At 43.4% G+C, this 23795-nt stretch overlaps 1 protein-coding gene across 6 annotated transcripts in view; it reads right to left on the reverse strand.

Annotated features, from left to right (window-relative positions):
* The window catches only part of LOC142244310 (uncharacterized), a 417067-nt gene that overhangs the window by 294482 nt on the left and 98790 nt on the right, over positions 1 to 23795 (reverse strand). For all 6 annotated transcript variants that reach the window (XM_075316518.1, XM_075316516.1, XM_075316515.1 and 3 more), the window contains 2 exons: positions 22238 to 22271; positions 15638 to 15765 (listed from right to left, as the gene is read on the reverse strand). In XM_075316518.1, coding sequence (XP_075172633.1) covers positions 15638 to 15765; positions 22238 to 22271 — 162 coding nt within the window. The remainder of the gene's footprint in view (positions 1 to 15637; positions 15766 to 22237; positions 22272 to 23795) is intronic.

Genomic DNA, 23795 nt, shown 5'->3' on the forward strand with positions numbered 1-23795 from the left:
TTTTTTGCAGAAGGAAAACTGAGTCACTTTTATGTACAATAATATGGAAGGGATATCCCCATGTGTAAAAGGCATTGATCGCTTTGATTGAAATTGGCAGAGCATAAAACTACAGCTTTATTTCAGCTCCGTCTAAACGTAAAGGGCCACAATATCAGGCCTTTTGTAGGAATAACACTATCTACATAATAATGGAGGCAACACAGTACATATCTTGGGGTAGAGGAGACCTTAGAGTTAGGTCTAGTTACTCTGTGGACTGTGGTACTCTGTGGTAGCAATTGTTCACCAGAGTCAGTTTATAAAGAAGCTGAAATAGTATGCAGGTTTTTATAAAAATGTAAGTACACTTGCAGTTTCCATGATACAGGGAACAGTGGTGTGCATGCCATGATGGACCGCACTTCCAGAGAGCACGTCTGAAACCCAGCGTGAGTGTCACAATGGACCAGTCCGCAGGAAAAGTCAGAAGTCAAGGGTGTGAGTGTTAACATGGAACGCACCACCAGAAGATGGACAATCCAACAGAAGAATACGAAAGAGCATTCTCAAATAGACACATTGACAAAGGCATATGTAAATAGCTGCAAAGAAACGCTCATAGAGATCTAGACAGGTTTGCACATCATCAAAAAATGCAAGTGTAAAGCATAAATGATGAATGAAAAAAAAGGGGGAGAAGAATTGGACTGCCCAAAAAAGGCAAGAATGAAGGACTAGATACAGAAGTATCAAATAATATGTGCCTTATAGGAATATGCAATCATAGACTCGCAAAAAAAAAAAATCATTTATAAACATTTTTAGATTTTTTTTTCAATGCAAGGTGCTAATGAAAACACACGTCTGAGAATGTATACATGGGCCGAACAGTAAAGGTTTATAAATGACAAAATGTAGTAAAAAAGAAAAAAATCAGGTGCAGTGTCCAATGTACTGCCAAAAGGAAAACAAATTATGGTATCGGCCCCTTAAAATATAATACGTTAATTATAGAGGACAAAGAAAAGGCTGAGATATTAAACAGGCACTTCTCATCCATGTTTATCAAAAAACTGACTGTTCCAGGGATCATTCAACAAGTCAAATTCAAAGTTCACCACCTGATATAACTAATTTAACACAAAAGTATGCCTGTGTCTGAGTAAATTAATCATTGACAAATCTGTCTAACCAACATGTTGGGGTTTTATGAGGAGGTAAGTGCAAATCTGGATATTGGTAATGCAGCTAATATGATTTATTTGGACGTCACAAAGGCATTTGATACTGTACAACATTATAGCCTTATACTGAAGCTCCAGAAGCAGGGACTAGGGGAAACTATATGCAAATGGATAAGGAATCGGCTAAAAGATAGGAAACAAATAGTAGTCATAAACAGTATATTTTCTAAATGGGCTATAGTCAGTAGTGGGGTATCGCAGCGATATGTGCTAGGACTGATTCTTTTTAATCTCTTTATTAATGACCTTATGGCTAGGATTGAGAGTAAAGTGTAAAAAGGGCTTTACACGGTAGCGATATCGCTAGCAATTTCTAGCGATATCGAGAGTGTAAGTACCCGCCCCCGTCATGCATGTGATTGTTTTTGATCGCTCCCGTAGCGAACATTATCGCTACGGCAGCGTCACACGTACTTACCTGGTCGTCGTCGTCGCTGTGACTGCCGAACAATCCCTCCTTCAAGGGGGAGGGACGTTCGGCATCACAGCGACGTCACCGCAACGTCACTAAGCGGCCAGCCAATCAAAGCTGAGGGGCGGAGATGAGCAGGACGTAACATCCCGCCCACCTCCTTCCTTCCGCATTGGGGCCGGCGGCAGGTAAGGAAACGGTCCTAGCTCCTGCGGTGTCACACATAGCGATGTGTGCTGCCGCATGAGCGATGAACAACATGGATAAACAACCCTTACCGATTTTTGAGTTTGGGACGACCTCTCCATGGTGAACGATTTTCACCATTTTTGAGGTCCCTTAAGGTCGCTGGTCAGTGTCACACGCTGCGATATCGTTAATGACGCCGGATGTGCGTCACTAACAACGTGACCCCGACGATAAAACATTAACGATATCGTAGCGTGTGAAGCCCCCTTAAGTTTTTGCTGACAACCCCAAACTATGTAGGATATTAAAAACTGACCATGACAGTACAATATTACAAAACTATCTGGATAAGATGTCAGAATGTGCTGACACTTGGTAAATGAGATTAATGTTTATAAATGAATGTTGATAAATGTAAAGTAATGCACCTAGGATGAAATAATCCTATTTCTACATATACATTAAATGGAAGTAAACTTGGGACTACAGAACAGGAGAAGGACTTGGGTATTCTGGTTACAAGTAAGCTGAGCAGCAGTGCTCAATGTCAAGCAATAGCTGCAGAAGCAAACAAGATTTTACGGTGTGTAAAAAGAAGTTAGATCCTATGATCTCAATGTATTTTTATCCCTTTATAAATCACTTGTAAGGCCACATCTAGAACATGGGATCCAGTTTTGGGCTCCACATTTTAAAAAGGACATTCAGAAATTAGAGTCAGTTCAAAAGCGGGCAACTAGACTACTACAAGGAATGGAAGGCCTCCCATATGATTAGAGGTTGAAATAGTTGGATTTCTTTAGCTTAGAAAAAAGACGTATCAGAGGATCTCATTTATATGTATAAATACATGTGTAGTCAATATAAAGGACTGGCACAGGACTTATTCCTTCCAAAGGCAATACTAAGGACCAGGGGGCATTCACTGCGAGTGGAAGAAAAGCGATTCCGGCAGCTAAATAGGAAAGGGTTCTTTACAGGTAAAGCAGTCAGACTGTGGAATGCCCTACCGCAAGAGGTAATAATGACATACTATAACAGCTTTTAAAATAGGGCTGGATGATTTCCTCAGTACACACAACATTGTCGGTTATAAATGGCATAATGACATGAAAATAAGAGCGAGCGGAATGCGATAAAACATCCATTCGGACCAATATCAGCCTATGTACCAGCACCCATGAGCGATTATTTTTCTCAGCTCTAATCAGACCGAGAAAACAATCGCAGCATACTGCGGGTGTAATGCGATCCTTGCTTCTCTCGCACCCATACAAGTCTATGGGTGAGAGAAAAATCGCACTGCACTCGCAAGTACACCGGTGCACTGCGAGTGCAAGGCGAGAATGGTAATAGACGGCAACGGAGGAGAGAGGGAGATAAATCCCTCCCCTCCGCAGCGCCGGCCCGCCCCCAGCAGATGTGGTCCGATCGCATGATTGGACCTCAGTCGCAGTGACACTTCCATGACACGCTGCTCCTGCTGTGCTGCCAGCGTGAGCCGAGTGTCATGCGAGGATCACAGTAGCCCCCGTGTGGCCCCGGCCTTAATATCCAGGAAAAGTGAGCCAATAAGAGAGCATCCAAAAAGAAGCAAGGCAGAAATGTGGACATAATTGTCATGTCATCCACTTCTGCTATATCATTTCATAACCTTTAAAGGTATGTGCATACGTCTTTCCTAGGCAGGTACGTATCCTAACTGCCTGAAAACAGTAAATATTAAAGGGAACCTGTCACCAGTTTTTTGTTTTTGCCCAATAAGCTGTGGCCACCACTACTGGGCTCTTATATACAGCATTCTAACATGCTGTATATAAAAGAGCCCAGGCTGCTGGGTATAACATAAAAAACACTTTATAATACTCACCTAAAAGGTCGCTCCGCTGCACAAACGGTCGGATGGGTGGCGCCGTTCTCCTGGACCGTTTCTTTTCGGCCATCTTGGTCTTCCTTATTCTGAAGCCGCGGTGCATGACGCGTCTACGTCATACACCCGCGCTGGTATTGAGGACCTGCGCAGGCGACTTTGATCTGCCCTGAGCTGGGCAGATCAAAGTGCACCTGCGCAGGACCTCAATACCGGCGCGGGTGTATGACGTAGACGCGTTATGCACCGCGGCTTCAGAATAAGGAAGACCAAGATGGCCGAAAGGGGAGGCGTCGGTCCAGGAGAACGGCGCCACCTATCCGACCGTTGTGCACCGGAGCGACCTTCTAGGTGAGTATTATAAAGTGTTTATGTTATACACAGCTGCCTGGGCTCTTATATACAGCATATTAGAATGCTGTATATAAGAGCCCAGTGGTGGTGGTCGCAGCTTATAGGGCAAGAAACTGGTGACAGGTTCCCTTTAAAAAGTATGAAAACATTCATAGAAATTAAAAAGCGACTTGTGTATATCGCTAGTCTCTTTAGGTTCTTTTAACTGCTTCAGGTTCAAAGCCGGGAAGTGGTTGAAAGAAAGTAGCTATGGAAGCCACTCACCATGTTATATAAAGTAAAAAGAAATAAAAAATAAGGCTGCTAACAAAATGATAAAATGCTTAAAAAAACAAAACACTTCCGAAAAAAACACTAGTAGCATTCACCTTAAGAGTCTCCTGCTTGAAAAGCATAACTGTTACATCGGTGACTAAACAATGTCGTGGGGACATACCCCAAATAATAGTATTGCGTTTTTGCTGCATTTTTTTAATGAAAATTAAAAGTCACTTTTTACAGTACCAGCAAAAGCTATGAGCTTTCAAAAATCTCATGCGCACATTTATTTTATTTCCTGACTGAATTGGAGAACGGCTGTGTTTTTTTAAAACTGCAGCATGTCAATCCTTTCAGCGTTTTTGCAGCCTTTTTTTCACCCATAGAAAACAATAAGTGCAAAAACACTGCTGTTTTTGCAGTATTTTTGTTGGAAAAAAAACGTGATTTTCCCATGTCTTAGTATTTTTACATGAGCATGGAAGTTAGTTTCTCCTAAATATAGTTTAATTACAATTAGTGATATGTACTAAGTACACTATACTAGACAAATACAACTTCCCCCTGCTGTTTTTACTTTTGCACTTGTGCATTTTTTTCATTAACTCGTATAACCTTAGTTCATGACTGCGCTTCCTACATGAATTCAGCTTTTTTTGTTGAGAATAGTTACTTTTTTTTCACACAATCTTTTTCCCCTAAATACTTTGATTTCACTTTTTTTCAAAAACTGTTTTATGGTGTCACACGTCTTACATTGGTGGTCCAACACCTTCTATTGTTTATGCTTGCAAGGTGGATATAAAGCTGAACTTTGGAATTCTGAAAAACCCAGCAACAAAAAACGCAGCAAGAAAAGCAGCAAAAGAGGTAGGAAAACCGGAGTTTTGACCAAAGGTTTTTTGCTGCAAAAAAAAAAAAAAAAAATCATAAATTAGGTTTTGAAAGCAGAAAAAAGTTAGAAGTAAACAGTCTAATTCTTCAGCTTTGGAACAACAAACTACAGCTTTATACAAGTAGATTTACCATTTGGAGAGACCAAAAGAAAATATTCAAAAATACATTTTAGGTGGGAAGCTTTTGGATTTAGAAATAAATGATTTGCATTATATAATAAACTAGCTGTAGTACCCGGGCGTTGCCCGGGATAGTAACCCTCTCTCTTTCTCGTTCCCCGTCCGTCTCTTTCCAGGGCTCTCTCTTTGCCCGTCTGTGTCTTTCCAAGGCTGTTTGCCCATCTGTCTCTTTCCAAGGCTGTCTCTTTGCCCGGCTGTCTCTTCCCAGGGCTGTCTCTTCCCAGGGCTGTCTCTTCCAGGGTTTATTTTGTTCCTAAAGCAACCACTGACAGTTGCTATTAATAGCCCGTATCTCCCACCTCCATTCAGATTAATGGAGGCAGGATTTTGGAGACTAACTGTAAAGCGCATGGTTAAATTTTCCCGTCCAAACATAGTCTATGACGTTAACTGAGTCACATGAGGCGTCTGTGCAAAATTTCATGATTGTAAATGCGACTGTGCGGATTCCTTTAGCGGACATACACACACACACACACACACACACACACACACACACTCAGCTTTAAAGATTAGATTATGTAACTGATCAGGAAATAAGTACAGTATATGTGTAAAAGTATATTGTCATATTTACAGTCCGTCAGTTTCTGCTACTATAAAAAAAAAAACAATATATATTTCTATAGAGACACTCCAGTTTACACAACTTGTGCTTGTGCCTTTTTTGTTTCTCTAGCCCATCACTCCAGAACCTTGACTATTTGAGACATGTGAGGGAGTCTGGGTCATTTTCCAGGAATGGGAAGATAAGGTATCTTGATGTGACGCCCTGGCAAAACCAGGTAGTCACAAATAGGCCCTCGCATTACCCGTTCCCTCACTAGGAAACATACAGCCAACCAGAAACCCTAGTCACCCCCCTTAGGGAAATATAGACACACCAGTGGGCATCACCAGGCGGTTGGGACACGCCCACCCAGGGATCTAGACAACCCAGGGCGGGAAAACAAGCAGATCAGTCAAAGAAAGTGTTTAGAGTTCAAGGTGGAGAGGAGTGTGGGCTGGAGCTAAGTGTAGCTCCAGCAGGAAGTTCAAGTTGAACGGTACCAGGGTAGGAGCCCTAGTGCCACTGGCTAGGAAGCAGACGGTGGTCTCCATCAGCAGGAGACGGGAAGATGGCTCGGCAGAACAGAGGTGGACCGGGACAGGGTTGTAGCCCGCCGGTACCGACACGGGGAACTGACCCGGAAACCGTAGCACAAAAGGGGGGTACTCGGACCCTAAAGCCAGAACCCGGAAACCAGCGGACTGGTTAATTCACCGATTGAGGCCAGGACTAGAGGTCCTGTCCCACCCAAAGTCCCTCATAGAAGACAACAGCCCACCAATAGGGATAAGAGGTCACCGCCAGGGCCCATAAATCCCACGGGCTAGCGTCTGCGGGCATGGCTCCTTAGTCTACATCCAGCCGGGAGCGGCCTCCTGAGTTTCAAGCTAGGAAGTCCACCTTACACAAAGCAGTGCAGGGAAAAAGATAGAGACCACCAGCTGGGTGGGGGACCTGAATGCAACCGGCCACCATTACCTTGGTTTACCAGAGACTTGTGTGGTTCATTAACAGTGAGTACACCAACACTACCTGCGGTCGCTATCCCCTGCACCGAGCCACCGGGCCCCGGGGCCACCATCCCTGCCCACGGAGGGGTTAACAACTTGCTACACAACATCTCCCACGGGTGCCACATAACAGCAGCGGTGGTGTCTCACCTCACCACACACCGTGGGTGGCGTCACGAACTTACTACGGCCTAGCCCGTACATCTACGTCCCCCCATTTATTCGGCATGCCCACGAGACCCCCGGGTCCGGAGACCCTCGAGCCACCACCCCTGAAGGCCCGGATCCGAGCAGCGCCAGCTGCTGGCACGGGGGGCGGCACATTTGCTTTCCAACAAAATATCTTATTTCACTTTATTGTTTATAAAAGGAAAGGTTTTTTTAAACTTCTGGTCAGCATTGGACCAAGATTGTGCAACTCAGAAGTTCTACTACAGTACACTTGGATGAATACTTAGGGACACAATGGAAGCCAGGAACAAAATGGCAGAAGCTAAAGAGAAGATTACAGAACAGAGACTAGTCAGCCTCTCTCGCACAGGAAAAATGCTGCGTAAAATAGGTGCGTTTTTGGTGCAGCTTTTTCCCTACTCAATGGTAGGAGTGAAATCTGCAGCAAAAATGCTGAAAGAACTGATATGCTGCAGATTTAATTCTGCTGTAAAGCAGCAAGTAAAAAATAAGTAACATGTACATGAGACTTCAGGAATCATTCACTTTGCATAGACTAGGAAATCTTTTTAGGTTTTGTGACAGATCTATGCAGATGAAAAGCAACAAAATCATGACAAAATGCAACGTGTACACAGGCCCTTGACAAGTATAAGTTCATCCAATATCACTTGATCATCATGCTGATTGGATAAAAGAAAACTTGTTGCTGTAAAGGTGGGCTGATGCTTAAAAGCATGATTTTATACTGTTAACCAAGAGCACCCTCAAGGCGAGCAATCATCATTGCTTTGCATCCAAAGGGCTTTACAGGCAAGGTCATTCCTACTTAGAAGAATGACCCTAAATCAACTATTTATCAGATCATAAAGAATTTCAAAGAGAGGGTCAATAACTCTCCAGAAGGCTTCAGAGCCTAAAGCTGGGTTCACACATAGCGACAGCAACAACGACGTCGCTGTTACGTCACCATTTTCTGTGATGCAACAGCGACCTTGTAAGTCGCTGGTATGATCGCTGCTTAGCTGTCAAACACAGCAGAAGCAGCAGCGATCATAACGACTCGCGTCGCTGTGCTACATGTGCAGAGAGCCGCGCACACTGCTTAGCGCTGGCTCCCTGCACTCCTAGCTACAGTACACATCGGGTTAATTACCCGATGTATACTGCAGCTACATGTGCACAGAGCAGGGAGCCGCGCACACTGCTTAGCGCTGGCTCCCTGCACTCCTAGCTACAGTACACATCGGGTTAATTACCCGATGTGTACTGCAGCTACATGTGCAGAGAGCAGGGAGCCGGCACTGGCAGCGAGAGCAGCGGACGCTGGTAACGAAGGTAATTATCGGGTAACCAGGGAAAGGTCTTCCCTTGGTTACCCGATGTTTACCGTGGTTACAGCTTACCGAAGCTGCCAGATGCCGGCTCCTGCTCCCTGCTCGCTTCATTTCACGATGTGTGCGTCACAGCAGGAGAGCAACGACCAAAAAATGAAGCTGGACATTCACCGGCGACCTCACAGCAGGGGCCAGGTCGTTGCTGGATGTCACACACAGCGACAGCGACGGGACGTCACAGAAAATGGTGACATAGCAGCGACGTCGTTGTCGTCGCTGTGTGTGACACCACCCTAAGAAAGTCTATCAAATGATAGGACAGTCTTCTAAAGAGGATTTAGCTATGGAATTGGTTTAATACCAGTGCAAAGCTTGCCAGGAATGACAGCAGGCAGGTATCAGTGCATAAGCATGCACAATGAGGAGAAGACTTTCAGCGGCTGGCCTGATGCCAAGAGCAGTAAGGAATCCACTCCTCTCCAAGAAAAAAAAAAATCAAGCACAGACTAACTGTAGGAAATGAAGAATAGCAGTGGACTGCAAAGTAAAGTCATTTTATCTAATGAAGCCAGGTATACAAAAAAGAAAAACCAAGTGAGCTCACCTATCCAGTGCACGATCAGAAGGCTCAAACATAGAATAGCATATATTCCAAAGGAGACCAGCACTTGTCAGATCCATAAAAAAAATTAGATTTATTGATCCATGTTAAAATCCAAGTAGAAAAATAAATATTCACGGTGGTACAGAGCAAAGCACAGATGGAACTACAACAGGAACAGGTTTCTGACCTCAGCGGTCCTTCCTCACTGCTTGAATGTTCATTCAAGAGTTCCATAACCATATACCATAGATCCTGGAGTGGAGTAGTAACTGAAAAGGTGTTAATATGGAGATAAGAATAACCATAAGATTATACAATTAGGGTACCGTCACACTTTAGCGACGCAGCAGCGATCCCACCAGCGATCTGACCTGGTCAGGATCGCTGCTGCGTCGCTACATGGTCGCTGGTGAGCTGTCAAACAGGCAGATCTCACCAGCGACCAGTGACCAGCCCCCAGCGACGTGCAAGCGACGCTGCGCTTGCACGGAGCCCGCGTCTGGAAGCTGTGGACACTGGTAACTAAGGTAAACATCGGGTATGGTTACCCGATGTTTACCTTAGTGACCAGCGCACACCGCTTAGCTTAGCGTGTGCAGGGTGCAGGAGCCGGCGCTGGCAGCGTGAGAGCTGCGGAGGCTGGTAACGAAGGTAAATATCGGGTAACCACCTTGGTTACCCGATGTTTACCTTGGTTATAGCTTACCGTAGGCTGTCAGACGCCAGCTCCTGCTCCCTGCACATTCAGGATTGTTGCTCTCTCGCTGTCACACACAGCGATGTGTGCTTATCAGCGGGAGAGCAACAAAAAAACAAAACAAACCAGGGCTGTGTGTAACGAGCAGCGATCTCACAGCAGGGGCCAGATCGCTGCTCAGTGTCACACACAGCGAGATCGCTAATGAGGTCACTGCTGCGTCACAAAAAACGTGACTCAGCAGCGATCTCAGTAGCGATCTCGCTGTGTGTGAAGTACCCCTTAGCAAAAATGCAAATATCCTACTGATAGGAATATACAAACACATGCATTAACATACTAATAGGGCTTTACCATAGACAAGATAAACTCAGGCCTTTTATTTAAACCTGTAGGCTGTGTAATATTTAACATAAGGATCCAGTATGTTTCCATATTCAGAGCTCTTGTCTTCTCCAATCTCCACCCAAACTGGTTTGTTAACTCTTTCAATAGCACAAAAGGAAAACTGTGTTAAATCCCCAAAGTGTATATTTACATAGTGTTTGGATACATAGAGGGATTCACATTAGTAAAACCCTGTGAAATTCATCCAGGATTTCTGCATACTACCGTAGGTGACGGAACATTTCTAGGGGTAGACACCCTTCCAACAGAAAAACCACAGCCAAAATGCTGTAAAGTTCTTCATCCTGAAAAAGAACTCAGCCTACAGGATTAAACTAAAGGCCTGATTTGCTCTTGTATTATTGACTATTGTATAGGCCTATTAGTATGTTAATACATGCATTTGTATATGTAGGTATATTTACATATTTGCTAATTGTATAATCTTATGGTTATTTGATCTCCATTTGAACACATCTTTTCAGTAATTAATCCACTCCACGATCTATATGGGTGAGGAACCCTTGACTGAACATTCAAGCAGTGAGAAAGGACCACTGAGGTCAGAAACATGTTGCTTTTGTAGTTCCCTCGGTGCCTTGCCCCATACCACTGTGCATATTTATTTATTCTTCTACTTGGATTTTAACATGGATTTATAAACCTATTTTTTATGGATCTGACAAGTGCTGGTCTCCTTTGGAATATGTGCCTATCTAATAAAGCCCCCTGTAGACTATTAGAAACCTGGAAAAATGACTGCCTGGAGAAGAAAAGGTGAGGGCTACCATCATTCCTTTGTCATACTAACAGTAAACAACCTGGAGAACATTTATGTTTGGGTTTTCATTTCATCCAAAGCAGTGGGCTCACTCACAATTTTGCTTAAGAACACTGCCATAAGTAAAGAATGGTGACTAAACATCCTTGAAGACCAAAGTCTCCCAACCATCCAGGAGCAATTTGGTGATGAATAATGGTTTTTTTTCAGCATGGTGGAACATCTTGTCACATTGCAATAGTGTTGATTAAGTGGCAAGGTTAACAAAACATTGAAAGGCCACATTCACACTTTGAGTACTTGGTAAGTTTTTACCTGAGTATTTGTAGCCAAAATCAGGAGTGGAACGTTCAGAGGAAACGTATAATTAAAACACGTCACCATTTGATATACAAATAATGATGTAAAATACTGAAAGTGTGAAAGTGGTTACGTTTTTGTCCATGGCCAAAAATTTCTCAGTCAATTACCAAAAAATAGATGGTCAAACAAAACACAGAATTGTGATAAATTGCAAGCACTGATTTGGCAAGAATGGGCTGGCATCAGTCAGGAATTGGCCAGAAGTGAATATTCAGCATGAAATGGCGAAGAGCAGAAGTCTTGGGAAAAAACGAGACAACATATTGTACTTAACTGAGGAATTTACTAATAAAAGTATAAAAATGTATGAAATGCTTGTAAGCGTAAATGCCCACAATGAGTTTTAAGGCTATGTGCGCACGTTGCGTATTTACATGCAGTTACGCTGCGATCTGCACCGCAGCGTAACTGCATGCGTCCTGCATCCCCAGCATAATCTATGAAGATTATGCAGGAGCCGTGAACACGTGGCAAATTAGAGCGCAGCGCTTTGGCTGCTGCCCAAAGAGCGCGTTCTAAGAAGTGACATGTCTGCATGCAGGTCCCGCTCTGTCTATGGCAGAGGCTGCAGTCAGAGCGCATGAAATCGGCTTTTTTTTTTTCATTACGGACTCTTTCTGCAGCGGTTTGAAGCGCACGTGTGCTGTTCAAATCGCTGCAGAAATTTCTGCAGTGACAGTACGCAATGTGCGCACATAGCCTAAATGCGCTTTTGATTCTGTGTATTTTCACTGAGTCAAAAATGCAGCTTTACAGTACAAGCAAAGTGGATGGGATTAAAGGGGTGGTTCCCAACTTAGTTTTCCAAGCCACATCGATATAACGTTGAGAAATAAGGGTTCTCTCAAATACCTTGTGTTGGCAATAGTGCCAGTGACCGATGCTATTGCGGTCCACACTTCCCCATCGCATAACCCCAGGCTCCGTGACCACTGATGTCCAGTGAGGTCACGTCAACTTCCAGTTGACCTGACATCACTGAGGTGGGCCCCAATGACTGGGCTGTGGGCGGCGTTTCACCAATCATCTCAGCTCAGCATCGCTCCTGCTTGTGGCACTCTGCAGCGAAGGAGAGACCATGGAGATGCTGGGCTGCATTCTATGAAGGTGGACCTTGTTCCCTGACTCCTCTTGGAGACCCCAGAAATACAGTTATAAAATCTGTCGCCATGCATGTAAATTAACTGTTCTGGTTGCATGGGTGTCCTTTTCTTCGTCGGAGGGAGTCTTTTTCTTGGCTCCTGTCCCTCCTCCTGCTGTTGTTCACCATCCTCCTTTCATGAATGACGTGGGAGACACCTCCCTCATCTTCCAAGTTGCTCTGCAAAATCTTGCACTTGTGCAGAGTCATTCCTGGCTCGCACAGGTGCAGTTCGCTCTGCCCCATCGCAGACAAAACCGAAAATATAGGTACGCTTGTGCAAGCCGGTGAGTTGTTTGCGCAGGCGCGAGATTATGGCCGACAATGTGGATGAAGCAGGTGACGTCATCCATATTGCCGGCCATAATCTTGCACCTGTGCAAAGACCTCACCGGCTCGCACAAGCACACCTATGTTTTCGGCTTTGCCCGCGAAAAGGCAGAGCAAACTATGCGAGCCGGGAATGACTCTGTAGAGGCACGAGATTTTGTAGAGGAACTTGGATGATGAGGGAGGCGTCACCCACGTCAATCATGAAAGGAGGACAGCGAACAGCAGCAGAAGGAGGGACAGAAGCCAAGAAAAGGACGCCTATCTGACCAGAACGGTTAACTTACATAAGTGGTGGCAGATTTTATAAAGGTATTTCTGGGGTGTGCAAGGGAGTCAGGGAACAAGGTGCACCTTCATAGAATGCAGCCCAGGAGCTGCAGAAGGTGATTCTTTTGGTTCAATTCTGAAAAAACTGGTGACAGGTTCCCTTTAAAACACAAACAGCAAACTGAGAAAACTTTTTCAGTCCCAAAACATTTAGGTTGCAGCACTCATGTGAACACCATCTCTCCATCATTGTTTACACTGTTCCTTCACACACAACACCCTACGTCTAGCATCCATTTTCTTAGTACAGAAATATGGCATTTTAACGCTTCAAACAATATCTTTGTATGTACATGTAAAATGCACAGGCTCCCACTTACATCTATTTATCTGACGTGTCTCCATAAACATTGACTTTTGTATCTCTTATCAGAAAGATAAAAATAGTGAAGCATGATGTTTGCATATATCAAGTATTCATTATTACATGTAGAAGGGGGACAAAACAACTGTGAATGTATTTCGGCTGTTTCCTTTAAAGGACACAGAATGGTGATAGACTACTCTATCGTGTCTTCCAAAAAGAGTATGCAAATAAAGGAGATCAAACGTAGTAAAAAGTATAGCATATTCTTTTGGATTACACAGTGTTAAATACGTTTTTTATTATTTTTAGAACTCTATTTCCCTATATATGAAGGGGTAGTAACTATGCTTTTATAAATCTTTATTAAAAAAAAAAAAAGCATGCTAATACAATATTGAGTACATGGAAAAATTGGAGGTATACATCAGGGCATACTCCTGACATACAATGACGATCAAAAGAGTAACAATGTTTTGAACTTTTGACTTTCAGGCTCTATATCTCACCATCCACTACAGCTATGAGTGTGTGAGACTACCTTCATTTTATAGACAATCATTTTGACTATCTCATATATAAATCTGATATTCACCTTTTTGGCATATGATTAGATATGCATATTCTTGTCATCTCACTGCATTGTTACTGTTAGGCTTCTGGTAGTGAAAAAAATCTTTTTCTTCCTGTATACTACAAATTACAACTTGTTCTCAAATTCCCTAAGGTGCATTTCCCATAGGTAAAAAGTCATTGTTCAGTAAAACGCAGGAGATCAGACATCTTCATTAAAGGGAACCTGTCATCAGAAATTTAGCTTTAAACCTAAAATATTCCCCCTCTGCAGCTCCTGGGCTGCATTCTAGCAAGGTTCCTGTTGTTCTTGTGCCCCCTTTCTGACTAAACTAAAAGACTTTATAAAGTGGTACCTTTTTGTGTTCAAATCTTGATAATGGTACACGGGGGCGGGCTCTCTTTATAAAGTCTTTATTTTAGTCAGAAAGGGGGCACAAGAACAACAGGAACCTTGCTAGAATGCAGCCCAGGAGCTGCAGAGGGGGAAACGTTTAGGTTTCAAGCTAAATTTCTGATGACAGGTTCCCTTTAAATACAACAAAGCATAGATCATCATATCTTCTGTAACATTACTTTCATATTTTTTCCATGATTTATGAAACCGGTCTGGATTCATATACTACTTCTATATGCCTCTAATATAATACAAGCCGTACAAAAAATGAATTCATCGCGCAGCATTACATGTCATTTTATAGAAGTATTGTCCACAAAAAATATATAGCTTCCAAGAGAGAACACATTGGTTTGTGCATGGTTTCTTACTTCTGGGCTGCCAAATTAGCATAGTCTGATACTGTTGTTTATTTGTGTTGCACTCCTTTTAGACACGAACACTTAAAGCATAACCGTCATTTTAAATTTTGATTTCATAAATCAATAGCATACATGAAAATAAACAACCTTGTAGTATATCATATCAGAGAAATCTGCTTCTTTGATCAGTCATTGTCAAAATTCTCAAGTCTGAGGTAAAATCTGTATTCAGTGAAGACTTTCCCATTACTAAGAGAGGAGATGGCAGCTTTACTGATGAGATTATAAATAACGGGAAGAGGGAGGAGGAGCTTGAGCTCTGCCTCCAGCTCTTCCCTCCTCCCGCTATCATAGAATCATATCAAAAAGAAGCTGATTTGTCGGATCAGATATATTACAAAGTTGCTTATTTTCATGGGTACTATTTATTTATCAAGTAACACAAGAAAGTCCAGCTTAAATGAACAGTTTCTTCACTATTTCTTGAGAATTTCAAGTACACGGGACATCAAAATTTTCACGACAAAGCCGCTATACTGGCGTATGCATCAACACGTTTCTGGTGTGTTTCCACTCTTAATCACGATGCTACTACAAACCAAGGTTTGCCTTAAAAAGTAGCCCAGTTCCGGTGAAACACCAGTGAACTGGTTAAATAGACATTTAAGTGAGCACTTTTAACAAATTGGTCACACAGCGGAAAAGTAGTGAAACCGTGAAATCACAAAACACATACAAAATTTGATAAAAATTGTGGATGCAGAGATGGTGAGTTGGATTTGTTGCTACTTTTATATACTATTTATTCATGAAATAAAAATGAGAAAGAAGGTTTCGCTTCAACATTTCTTAGATTATTCCCCTCCCCCCCCAAAAAAACCCAAAAAAAACAATATTTCAATAAACATCTCTTACCAAATATGCCAGGAGATGTGAATAGCTGTCAAGGTGATTTGAGACAGCCAATATCTGTTCACAACATAATTCACATTTAGCTACGAGAATGCCACCAGGAGTCTCATATTTTTGTATGTACTCTTTGCCTACAAAATGAAAAAAAAACACAAAAAACGTTATTCCAGAAATTGTGCATCTTTTTGTGGAAGGTTTTATCTTTATTTTCATCACATAGCTGCCAGGAGTGAGATACATCCACATATGTATCATCATGTGTGATATAGCTCATAGTGCCTTGTATCTAGTTCCCATCATATGTGATACAATCCGCAGTGGTGAATACCTAATCCTCATCATGTTTGTTAAGCTGGGTTCACACTAAGGGGTGCTTCACACACAGCGAGCTCGCTGCTGAGATCGCTGCTGAGTCACGCTTTTTGTGACGCAGCAGTGACCTCATTAGCGATCTCGCTGTGTGTGACACTGAGCAGCGATCTGGCCCCTGCTGCGAGATCGCTGCTCGTTACACACAGCCCTGGTTCGCTTTCTTCAAAGGCGCTCTCCCACTGTGACACACAGATCGCTGTGTGTGACAGCGAGAGAGCGACAAATGAAGCGAGCAGGGAGCAGGAGCCGGCGTCTGGCAGCTGCGGTAAGCTGTAACCAAGATAAACATCGGGTAACCAAGGTGGTTACCCGATATTTACCTTAGTTACCAGCCTCCGCCGCTCTCATGCTGCCTGTGCTGCCGGCTCCGGCTCTCTGCACATGTAGCTGCTGTACACATCGGGTTAATTAACCCGATGTGTACTGTAGCTAGGAGGGTAAGGAGCCAGCGCTAAGCAGTGTGCGCGGCTCCCTGCTCTCTGCACATGTAGCTGCATTACACATCGGGTTAATTAACCCGATGTGTACTGTAGCTAGGAGAGCAAGGAGCCAGCGCTCAGTGTGCGCGGCTCCCTGCTCCCTGCACACACAGCTAAGTGGTGTGCGCTGGTAACTAATGTAAACATCGGGTAACCATACCCGATGTTTACCTTAGTTACCAGTGTCCGCAGCTTCCAGACGCCGGCTCCGTGCAAGCGCAGCGTCGCTTGCACGTCGCTGCTGGCTGGGGGCTGGTCACTGGTGAGATCTGCCTGTTTGACAGCTCACCAGCGACCATGTAGCGATGCAGCAGCGATCCTGACCAGGTCAGATCGCTGGTCGGATCGCTGCTGCATCGCTAAAGTGTGAAGGTACCCTAAGCGACAGTGACGTCGCTGTTACGTCACCATTTTCTGTGACGTAACAGCGACCTTGTAAGTCGCTGTTATGATCGCTGCTTAGCTGTCAAACACAGTTGCCGAAGCAGCGATCATAACGACACGCGTCGCTGTGCTGCAACATGTGCAGAGAGCAGGGAGCCGCGCACACTGAGCGCTGGCTCCCTGCTCTCCTAGCTACAGTACACATCGGGTTAATTACCCGATGTGTACTGCAGCCACATGTGCAGAGAGCTGGGAGCCGGCGCTGGCAGCGTGAGAGCGGCGCAGGCTGGTAACGAAGGTAAATATCGCTTAACCACCTTGGTTACCCGATGTTTACCTTGGTTACAGCTTACCGCAGGCTGTCAGACGCCGGCTCCTGCTCCCTGCACATTCAGGATTGTTGCTCTCTCGCTGTCACACACAGCGATGTGTGCTTATCAGCGGGAGAGCAACAATAAAAAAATGAACCAAGGCTGTGTGTAACGAGCAGCGATCTCACAGCAGGGGCCAGATCGCTGCTCAGTGTCACACACAGCGAGATCGCTAATGAGGTCACTGCTGCGTCACAAAAACCGTGACTCAGCAGCGATCTCAGCAGCGATCTCGCTGTGTGTGAAGCACCCCTTACAGTACGCAGTGCTGCATATCTAATCCTCATCATTTTTTATACAGCCCTCAGTGCCACATATCTAATGCCTATCATGTGTGATACAAAGCAACATATCTAATCCCATATTGTATGACACTGTCTGCAGAGCTGTGTATCTAATGGCCACCATGTGTGATTCAGACCTCATATCCCAGTATCTAGTCCAATGCATGATATACTCTGAGTATCCAGCCTTAGCGTGAGATACAGCAAGCAGCACCATCTAATAGAATAGGCATGGTCAGACGTCCTTGGTGACACTTTCCACAACTCAGTATCACTTTGCAGTCACCAATAAAATAGCCCCGCACTGTGATCCTAATCTTCATACTGCCTTATCCTTTTGTAAAAATCCAGAAGGGGAGTGGAAAAGTGAGATCAGACATGTGAGCTATTTAAAAGTGGAGAAATTCAAAATGATTTTTCATTTTTTATACTAATAACGGTTTCATTTATTAAAACATTAATAACTTATATTTCTTCAATTGTTGAAAACATTTTTATGACATTTTCTGTTTAATATTCTTATGTTTTCAATGTGTCATCCACTGAACCTCAACCCCATAACAGTCTGTTATCCACAAATTCCCCATAACAGCATGTCATCCGCAGACCCCCCATTAGTACTGTGATATTCATAGATTTCCCCACCAGTGTCATACGCTGGATCACTGGAGTAAAAATAGCAGTGACTATCCAACACCTGTGCAGAAGTAAGATGAAGCCAATGCCCATAGAAGGGCAGAACACTATATACTCTGGAACATCGATAATTCTGGCGCACAGGCGTGGGATTTCAGAACCACAACTAGACGTCAAACAATACTGTAACACTGATGGGAGGCGACAGCTACTCTAATGAAGCAAGGAGGCAGGGCTATCGTACAGGCAACATCCGCCCCAAGGGTTTTTTTTCATTTCTCCATGGTAAATACCATTCTATTAGTCAATACCCATTGTTCCAGCTTATCGAGATCCTACTGAATCCTTCGGCTATGTTCACACAGGAAGTTTTTGCAGCGTTTTTTTCTTGACCAAAACCTAATCTTGTAGCAGGATGTCTCTTGGGAGTCACCTGCGGTTTTGGTGCGTTTTTACAGCGTTTTTTTATGTGCTGTCAAGACCAGCAAGGGTTCAAGAGTACCCGAGTGCTGGGCCGGGCCAAGAATGACCTGGATTCGGCACTCTGATAGTAAAAAAAAAAAAAGGTAGAAAGAAAAAAAATAAATAAATAAAAGTAAAGCAAGCACGCTATACTTACTAGTCTCCAGTAGATGCTAGAGTGTATGGGCTCCTTCCAGGAATGATGTCTTCAACAGGCCTTTATCACACGGGGGGGACAGGGGGGGCGAAGCATGATTGTAGTGGCAGAGAGAAAACATCTCCAAGCTCCCTAACCAAGCCGTTCACGCCCACTAACCCAGATAGCCACACCCACTAACCTGGAAGGAGCCCATACATTCTAGGATGTCGTACCTGCTCCCACAGCCCTGCCTACTTCCGGTGCCGCTCATTAGCCTCATGCATATTCACTGCTTCCCCTTCTGCTGGAGTCTGTGGGTCTATCAGACAATAAAAAAATAAATAAATAAAAAAAATTACTTAGGGCCCATATTATTCTACCCAGCACAGATAAAGCCTACAGCCACAGGCTGCAGCCCCCAGCTGTGTGCTTATCTTGGCTGGGTATCAAAATAAGAGGGACCCCATGCTGTTTTTTAATTATTTAAATAAATTAATTAAAAAAAACACAGCGTGCGGTCCCCCCAAATTTTGATACCCAGCCAAGATAAAACCCACAGCTGGGGGCTGATATTCTCAGGCTGGAGCCTCCCAGCCTAAAAATATCAACCTGCAGCCGGCCCAGGATTGTCGCATCCATTAGATGCAACAATTGCAGCACTTTACCCAGCTCTTCCTGAATTGCCCTGGTGCGGTGGCAATCGGGGTAATAAGGGGTTAATCGCAGCTCATAGCTGTGACTAAGCCCTAAATTGGTAATGGCAGGCGTCTATGAGACACCCCCATTACCAATCTGTAATAAGTGAAAAGAAAAACACAGGACAAAATCCTTTATTTGAAATAAAATACAAAAAGCCCCCCCTCTTTCACCACATTATTAACCCCATAATCACCCCTGCAGGTCCGACGTAATCCACAAGAGGTCCCACGTCGATTCAGCTCTGCTACATCTGAAGACTGCAGCGAGTAGGCATAGAGCAGGACTGCCCGCTGTGAACTCCAGAGGATGAATGAGCCGCAGAATCAGAGGTCACTTCACTCAGGTGATTCCCAGTCACAGCTGACGACACCTGTGACTGTAAATAGCCTGGTGAGGTCATTGATGAATGTGTGGCTCACTCATTCTCTACGCTAGACAAGCAGTCTGTAATTGGTTGCAGTCAGATGTTGGGGGCGCATCTGACTGCAACCAATCACAGATGAAAGCAGTGAATATGGAATGAGCGGGAAAGTGGAGGAGCCACGGGAGCTGGGGATTCGGTAAATATAGCGTGCCTGCTCCAATCCCTCTGTCCCCAGCCCTATTTAAAGTGCCGGCTAGATACCTTGGATCAATTCCGGGTATCTAGTGACAGATGGACTCGCAGGGTATCTGCGGGTCCACCTGTCACTAGGGTGACAACCGTAGCAAAAGCGCTGAAAATAATTGACATGTTCATTCTTTTCAGAACGCAGCAAAACCGGAGGTATTTCACACAATCCTGATGTGTTTGTGTGTGCATGAGATTTCAGAAATCTTATAGACTTTGCAGGGACTGTAAAAAGCAGCATTTTATTAGCATGGATTTGCATAAAACCAAGGCAAATGTGCAGCTAAAAAATGCAGCAAAAACGCCAAGTGTGAACATAGCCTTCCTCTGATTTCTATGGTGTTCGGTATTCCTCCTAGCTTTGCATTGTCTGCAACTTGATTAGTTTACCTAAAGTTCCTTTATCTAGATCATTTATAAAAATGTTGAAAAACGCTAGACACAGTGATACCCCACTTTAAACATTTTTTTAATTGGACATGCTACCATTTATTACCACTCTGAGTATGATCACTGAGCCAGTTATGAATCCACTTAACCGTAGCATTGTTAATCCCATGCTTGCTCATGTTTTCAAAACTGATATTATTAGATATTTTATTAAATGCTTTGCTGAAGTCAAGATATACTATATCTACGGCTTTTCCCGGATCCACCCAATCAGTGATTCCATCGTAGAAGGAAATTAAATTAGTCTAGCATGACTTGTTTGCTACAAACTCATGCTGACACTTGTTAATTACTGTATTCTTATCCAAGTACTTACATTCATGCTGTTTAATAATTTGTTAGATCTTTCCAGGTATAAACGTGGGGCTCACTGGCCTGTAATTTCCTGGCTCCATCTTCTTTGCTTTTTTGAAGTTAGGGTACCGTCACACTTTAGCGACGCTCCAACGATCAGACCTGGTCAGGATCGCTGGTGCGTCGCTACATGGTCGCTGGTGAGCTGTCAATCAGGCGGATCTCACCAGCGACAAGTGACCAGCCCCCAGCCAGCAGCGACGCGTGGAAGCGATGCTGCGCTTGGTAACTAAGGTAAATATCGGGTAACCAAGCGCTTGGTTACCCGATATTTACCTTGGTTACCAGCGCACACCGCTTAGCGCTAGCTTCCTGCACTCCTAGCCAGAGTACACATTGGGTTAATAAGCAAACCGCTTTGCTTATTTACCCGATGTGTACTCCGGCTACATGTGCAGGGAGCCGGCACTGGCAGTGTGAGAGCGGCGGACGCTAGTAACCAAGGTAAATATCGGGTAACCAAGCAAAGCCCTTCGCTTGGTTACCCGATATTTACCTTGTTTACAGCTTACCGCAGGCTGCCAGATGCTAGCTCCCTGCACATTCAGATCGTTGCTCTCTCGCTGTCAAACACAGCGATGTATGCTTCACAGCGGGAGAGCAACGTCCAAAAAATGAACCAGCACTGTTTGTAACAAGCAGCGATCTCACAGCAGGGGCCAGATCGCTGCTCAGTGTAACACACAGCGAGATCGCTAATGAGGTCACTGGTGCGTCACAAAAACCGTGACTCAGCAGCGATCTAGCTATGTGACAAGTACCCCTTAGAGACAGCATTTGCCCTTCTCCAATCTTCTAGGACTTCTTCTGTTCTCCAGGAATTTTTAAAGACTCTAGCTAGTGTTTCTGCAATTTCCTCTGCTATCTCTTTAATTACTCTAGGATGTAATTCATCTGGACCAGGAAATTTAGATTACGCTAGCTAAGTGTTCCCTCACCATCTCTGTTTACAGACAGTGTGAATTCTTTTATTCCTTCGATAGTATAGTGAAGATCAGTTGATGTTACATTTGCTTTATTAGAGAACACAGATACAAAATAGGAATTTTGTCCCAAACAAAGCCTCATCTGAAGGGAGAGCCTGGTTTCCATAACTCCCCGTTTGGATGAAACTTGGTTTGGCACATGGAGAGATAAAACAATAGTGAAAGGGACCATCCATATTTTTTGTATACCTTGATGTGATTGCATGGTTTCTGAACTCTGATCAAAAAACGATAACCATGTATCTTACGTTTTTAATGTTTGCGACAATATTCAAGTTCATGTATTCATTAATCGCAGTGTGCTGATGTATCGTATAATAACGTCTATGCATAGTTCTGCACTGACATGACAATTCTACAGACAAAGATAAACTTACCCACGCGGATCCTAAGCAAATTATTTTCCTTCCTCTAAAAGAAAAAAAGAAAACATACCACACATTACAAAAATGCTCACAAGAATGCATGCTACATGAATCTATTCAATACACCCACAGTAACATACCGTATTCTGCACAGTTATCCAGCTGAAAACCATATACTAATGAGCAATACAGACAATATTAAAAAAAGACAGTAATTGAGTTTTTATTGCGATTTTGACATAGCGTATTTTCGCTGCAGCAAAAACACAGAATTTTACAATTCAAGCAAAATGGAGGGAATTTATAGAAATCTCATATCCACTGTGCTTATTTTTTTCTTATTTATGCTGCATAAACTCACCTGCGGTGCGTTTCTCCTATCCACACCATATCAATTCTGTTTTGCAGGTACGCTAAGTTTTCTATGGAGAATTTCCCCATAGACATGCATTAGACAAGGGGGGGAAGAGAAAAAAAAAAAAAAAAAAAAAAAAAAAAAATCGCAGGTGAAAAAAAACACGTTTCCCCAGCAGAAACATATGAAAGGCACATGTAATTAGCACCTAAGAATGTCAATACCAGGAAGTTTAAAAAAACAAAGCAACTTTATATAAAGCATGACACACCAAACAGACAAAAAATGCAGGGGCAAAAACGCAATTAGAACAAATATAGAAAAAGCACACAAATGCAATGAGAAATACGCAAGTAAATAAAAGTTCAGAAATGGTGCAAAAAATCTGCAGAGCAAAAAACTCAACAAATTCTGATTGTGGGAACGTAGCCTTAAAGAAAGCTATCATTTGATTGTGCAGCCCAAACCGCCCACACAGCATTGATCAGAGCCTGGCTGCGTTTCAAAGAAAATATACTTTTAATGATTTGAGCAGGGAACATTGCCGGAGACTAAACTAGTCCGGCTCCATTGCTTAGTTGATCGACAGGTACCTATCTATATACACATGAGAGAAAGACCTATCGATCCACTGCAGCGGAACAATCTGGCAGGGGGCAGAGCTGGGCTAGTCTTGTCTCCGGCTATGCTTCTTTAACCCCTACCCAACTGGGCAAGTTTTCATTTTTTTTGTGCGCATCATTTTTTCCTCCACTTCTTACAAGAGCTATAACATTTTTAGTGTTCCATGGACACAGCCATATGAGGGCTTGTTTTTTGAAGGATGAGTTCTAATTTTGAATAACACCATTCATTTAATCACGTGATGTACTGGAAAGCGAGAAAAAATTCCAAACAGCGGAAAAAGCACAATTTTGCAACTGTTTTTTGCATTTATTTATTTATTTACCATGTTCCCCATACGGTCAAACAGACCTGGGATTATGATCATCCAGGTCAGTGTGCTTACACAGATACCAGAAATGCAGATATTATTTTTTTTATTTAAGTCGTGAAAAAAATTGTAAAACTAAATAAATTTAGTTTGTGTTGCCACTTTCTGAGACTCGCAACGTTTCAATTTTTGGTCGATGGGGCTGTATAAGGGCTTATTTGTTGTGCCCTGAGCTGATGTTTAGTGATATCATTTTGGGTAGATGCGATGTTTTGATTGCC

The sequence above is a fragment of the Anomaloglossus baeobatrachus genome, chromosome 6 (genome assembly GCF_048569485.1).
Source record: "Anomaloglossus baeobatrachus isolate aAnoBae1 chromosome 6, aAnoBae1.hap1, whole genome shotgun sequence".
Lineage (NCBI taxonomy): Eukaryota > Metazoa > Chordata > Amphibia > Anura > Aromobatidae > Anomaloglossus > Anomaloglossus baeobatrachus.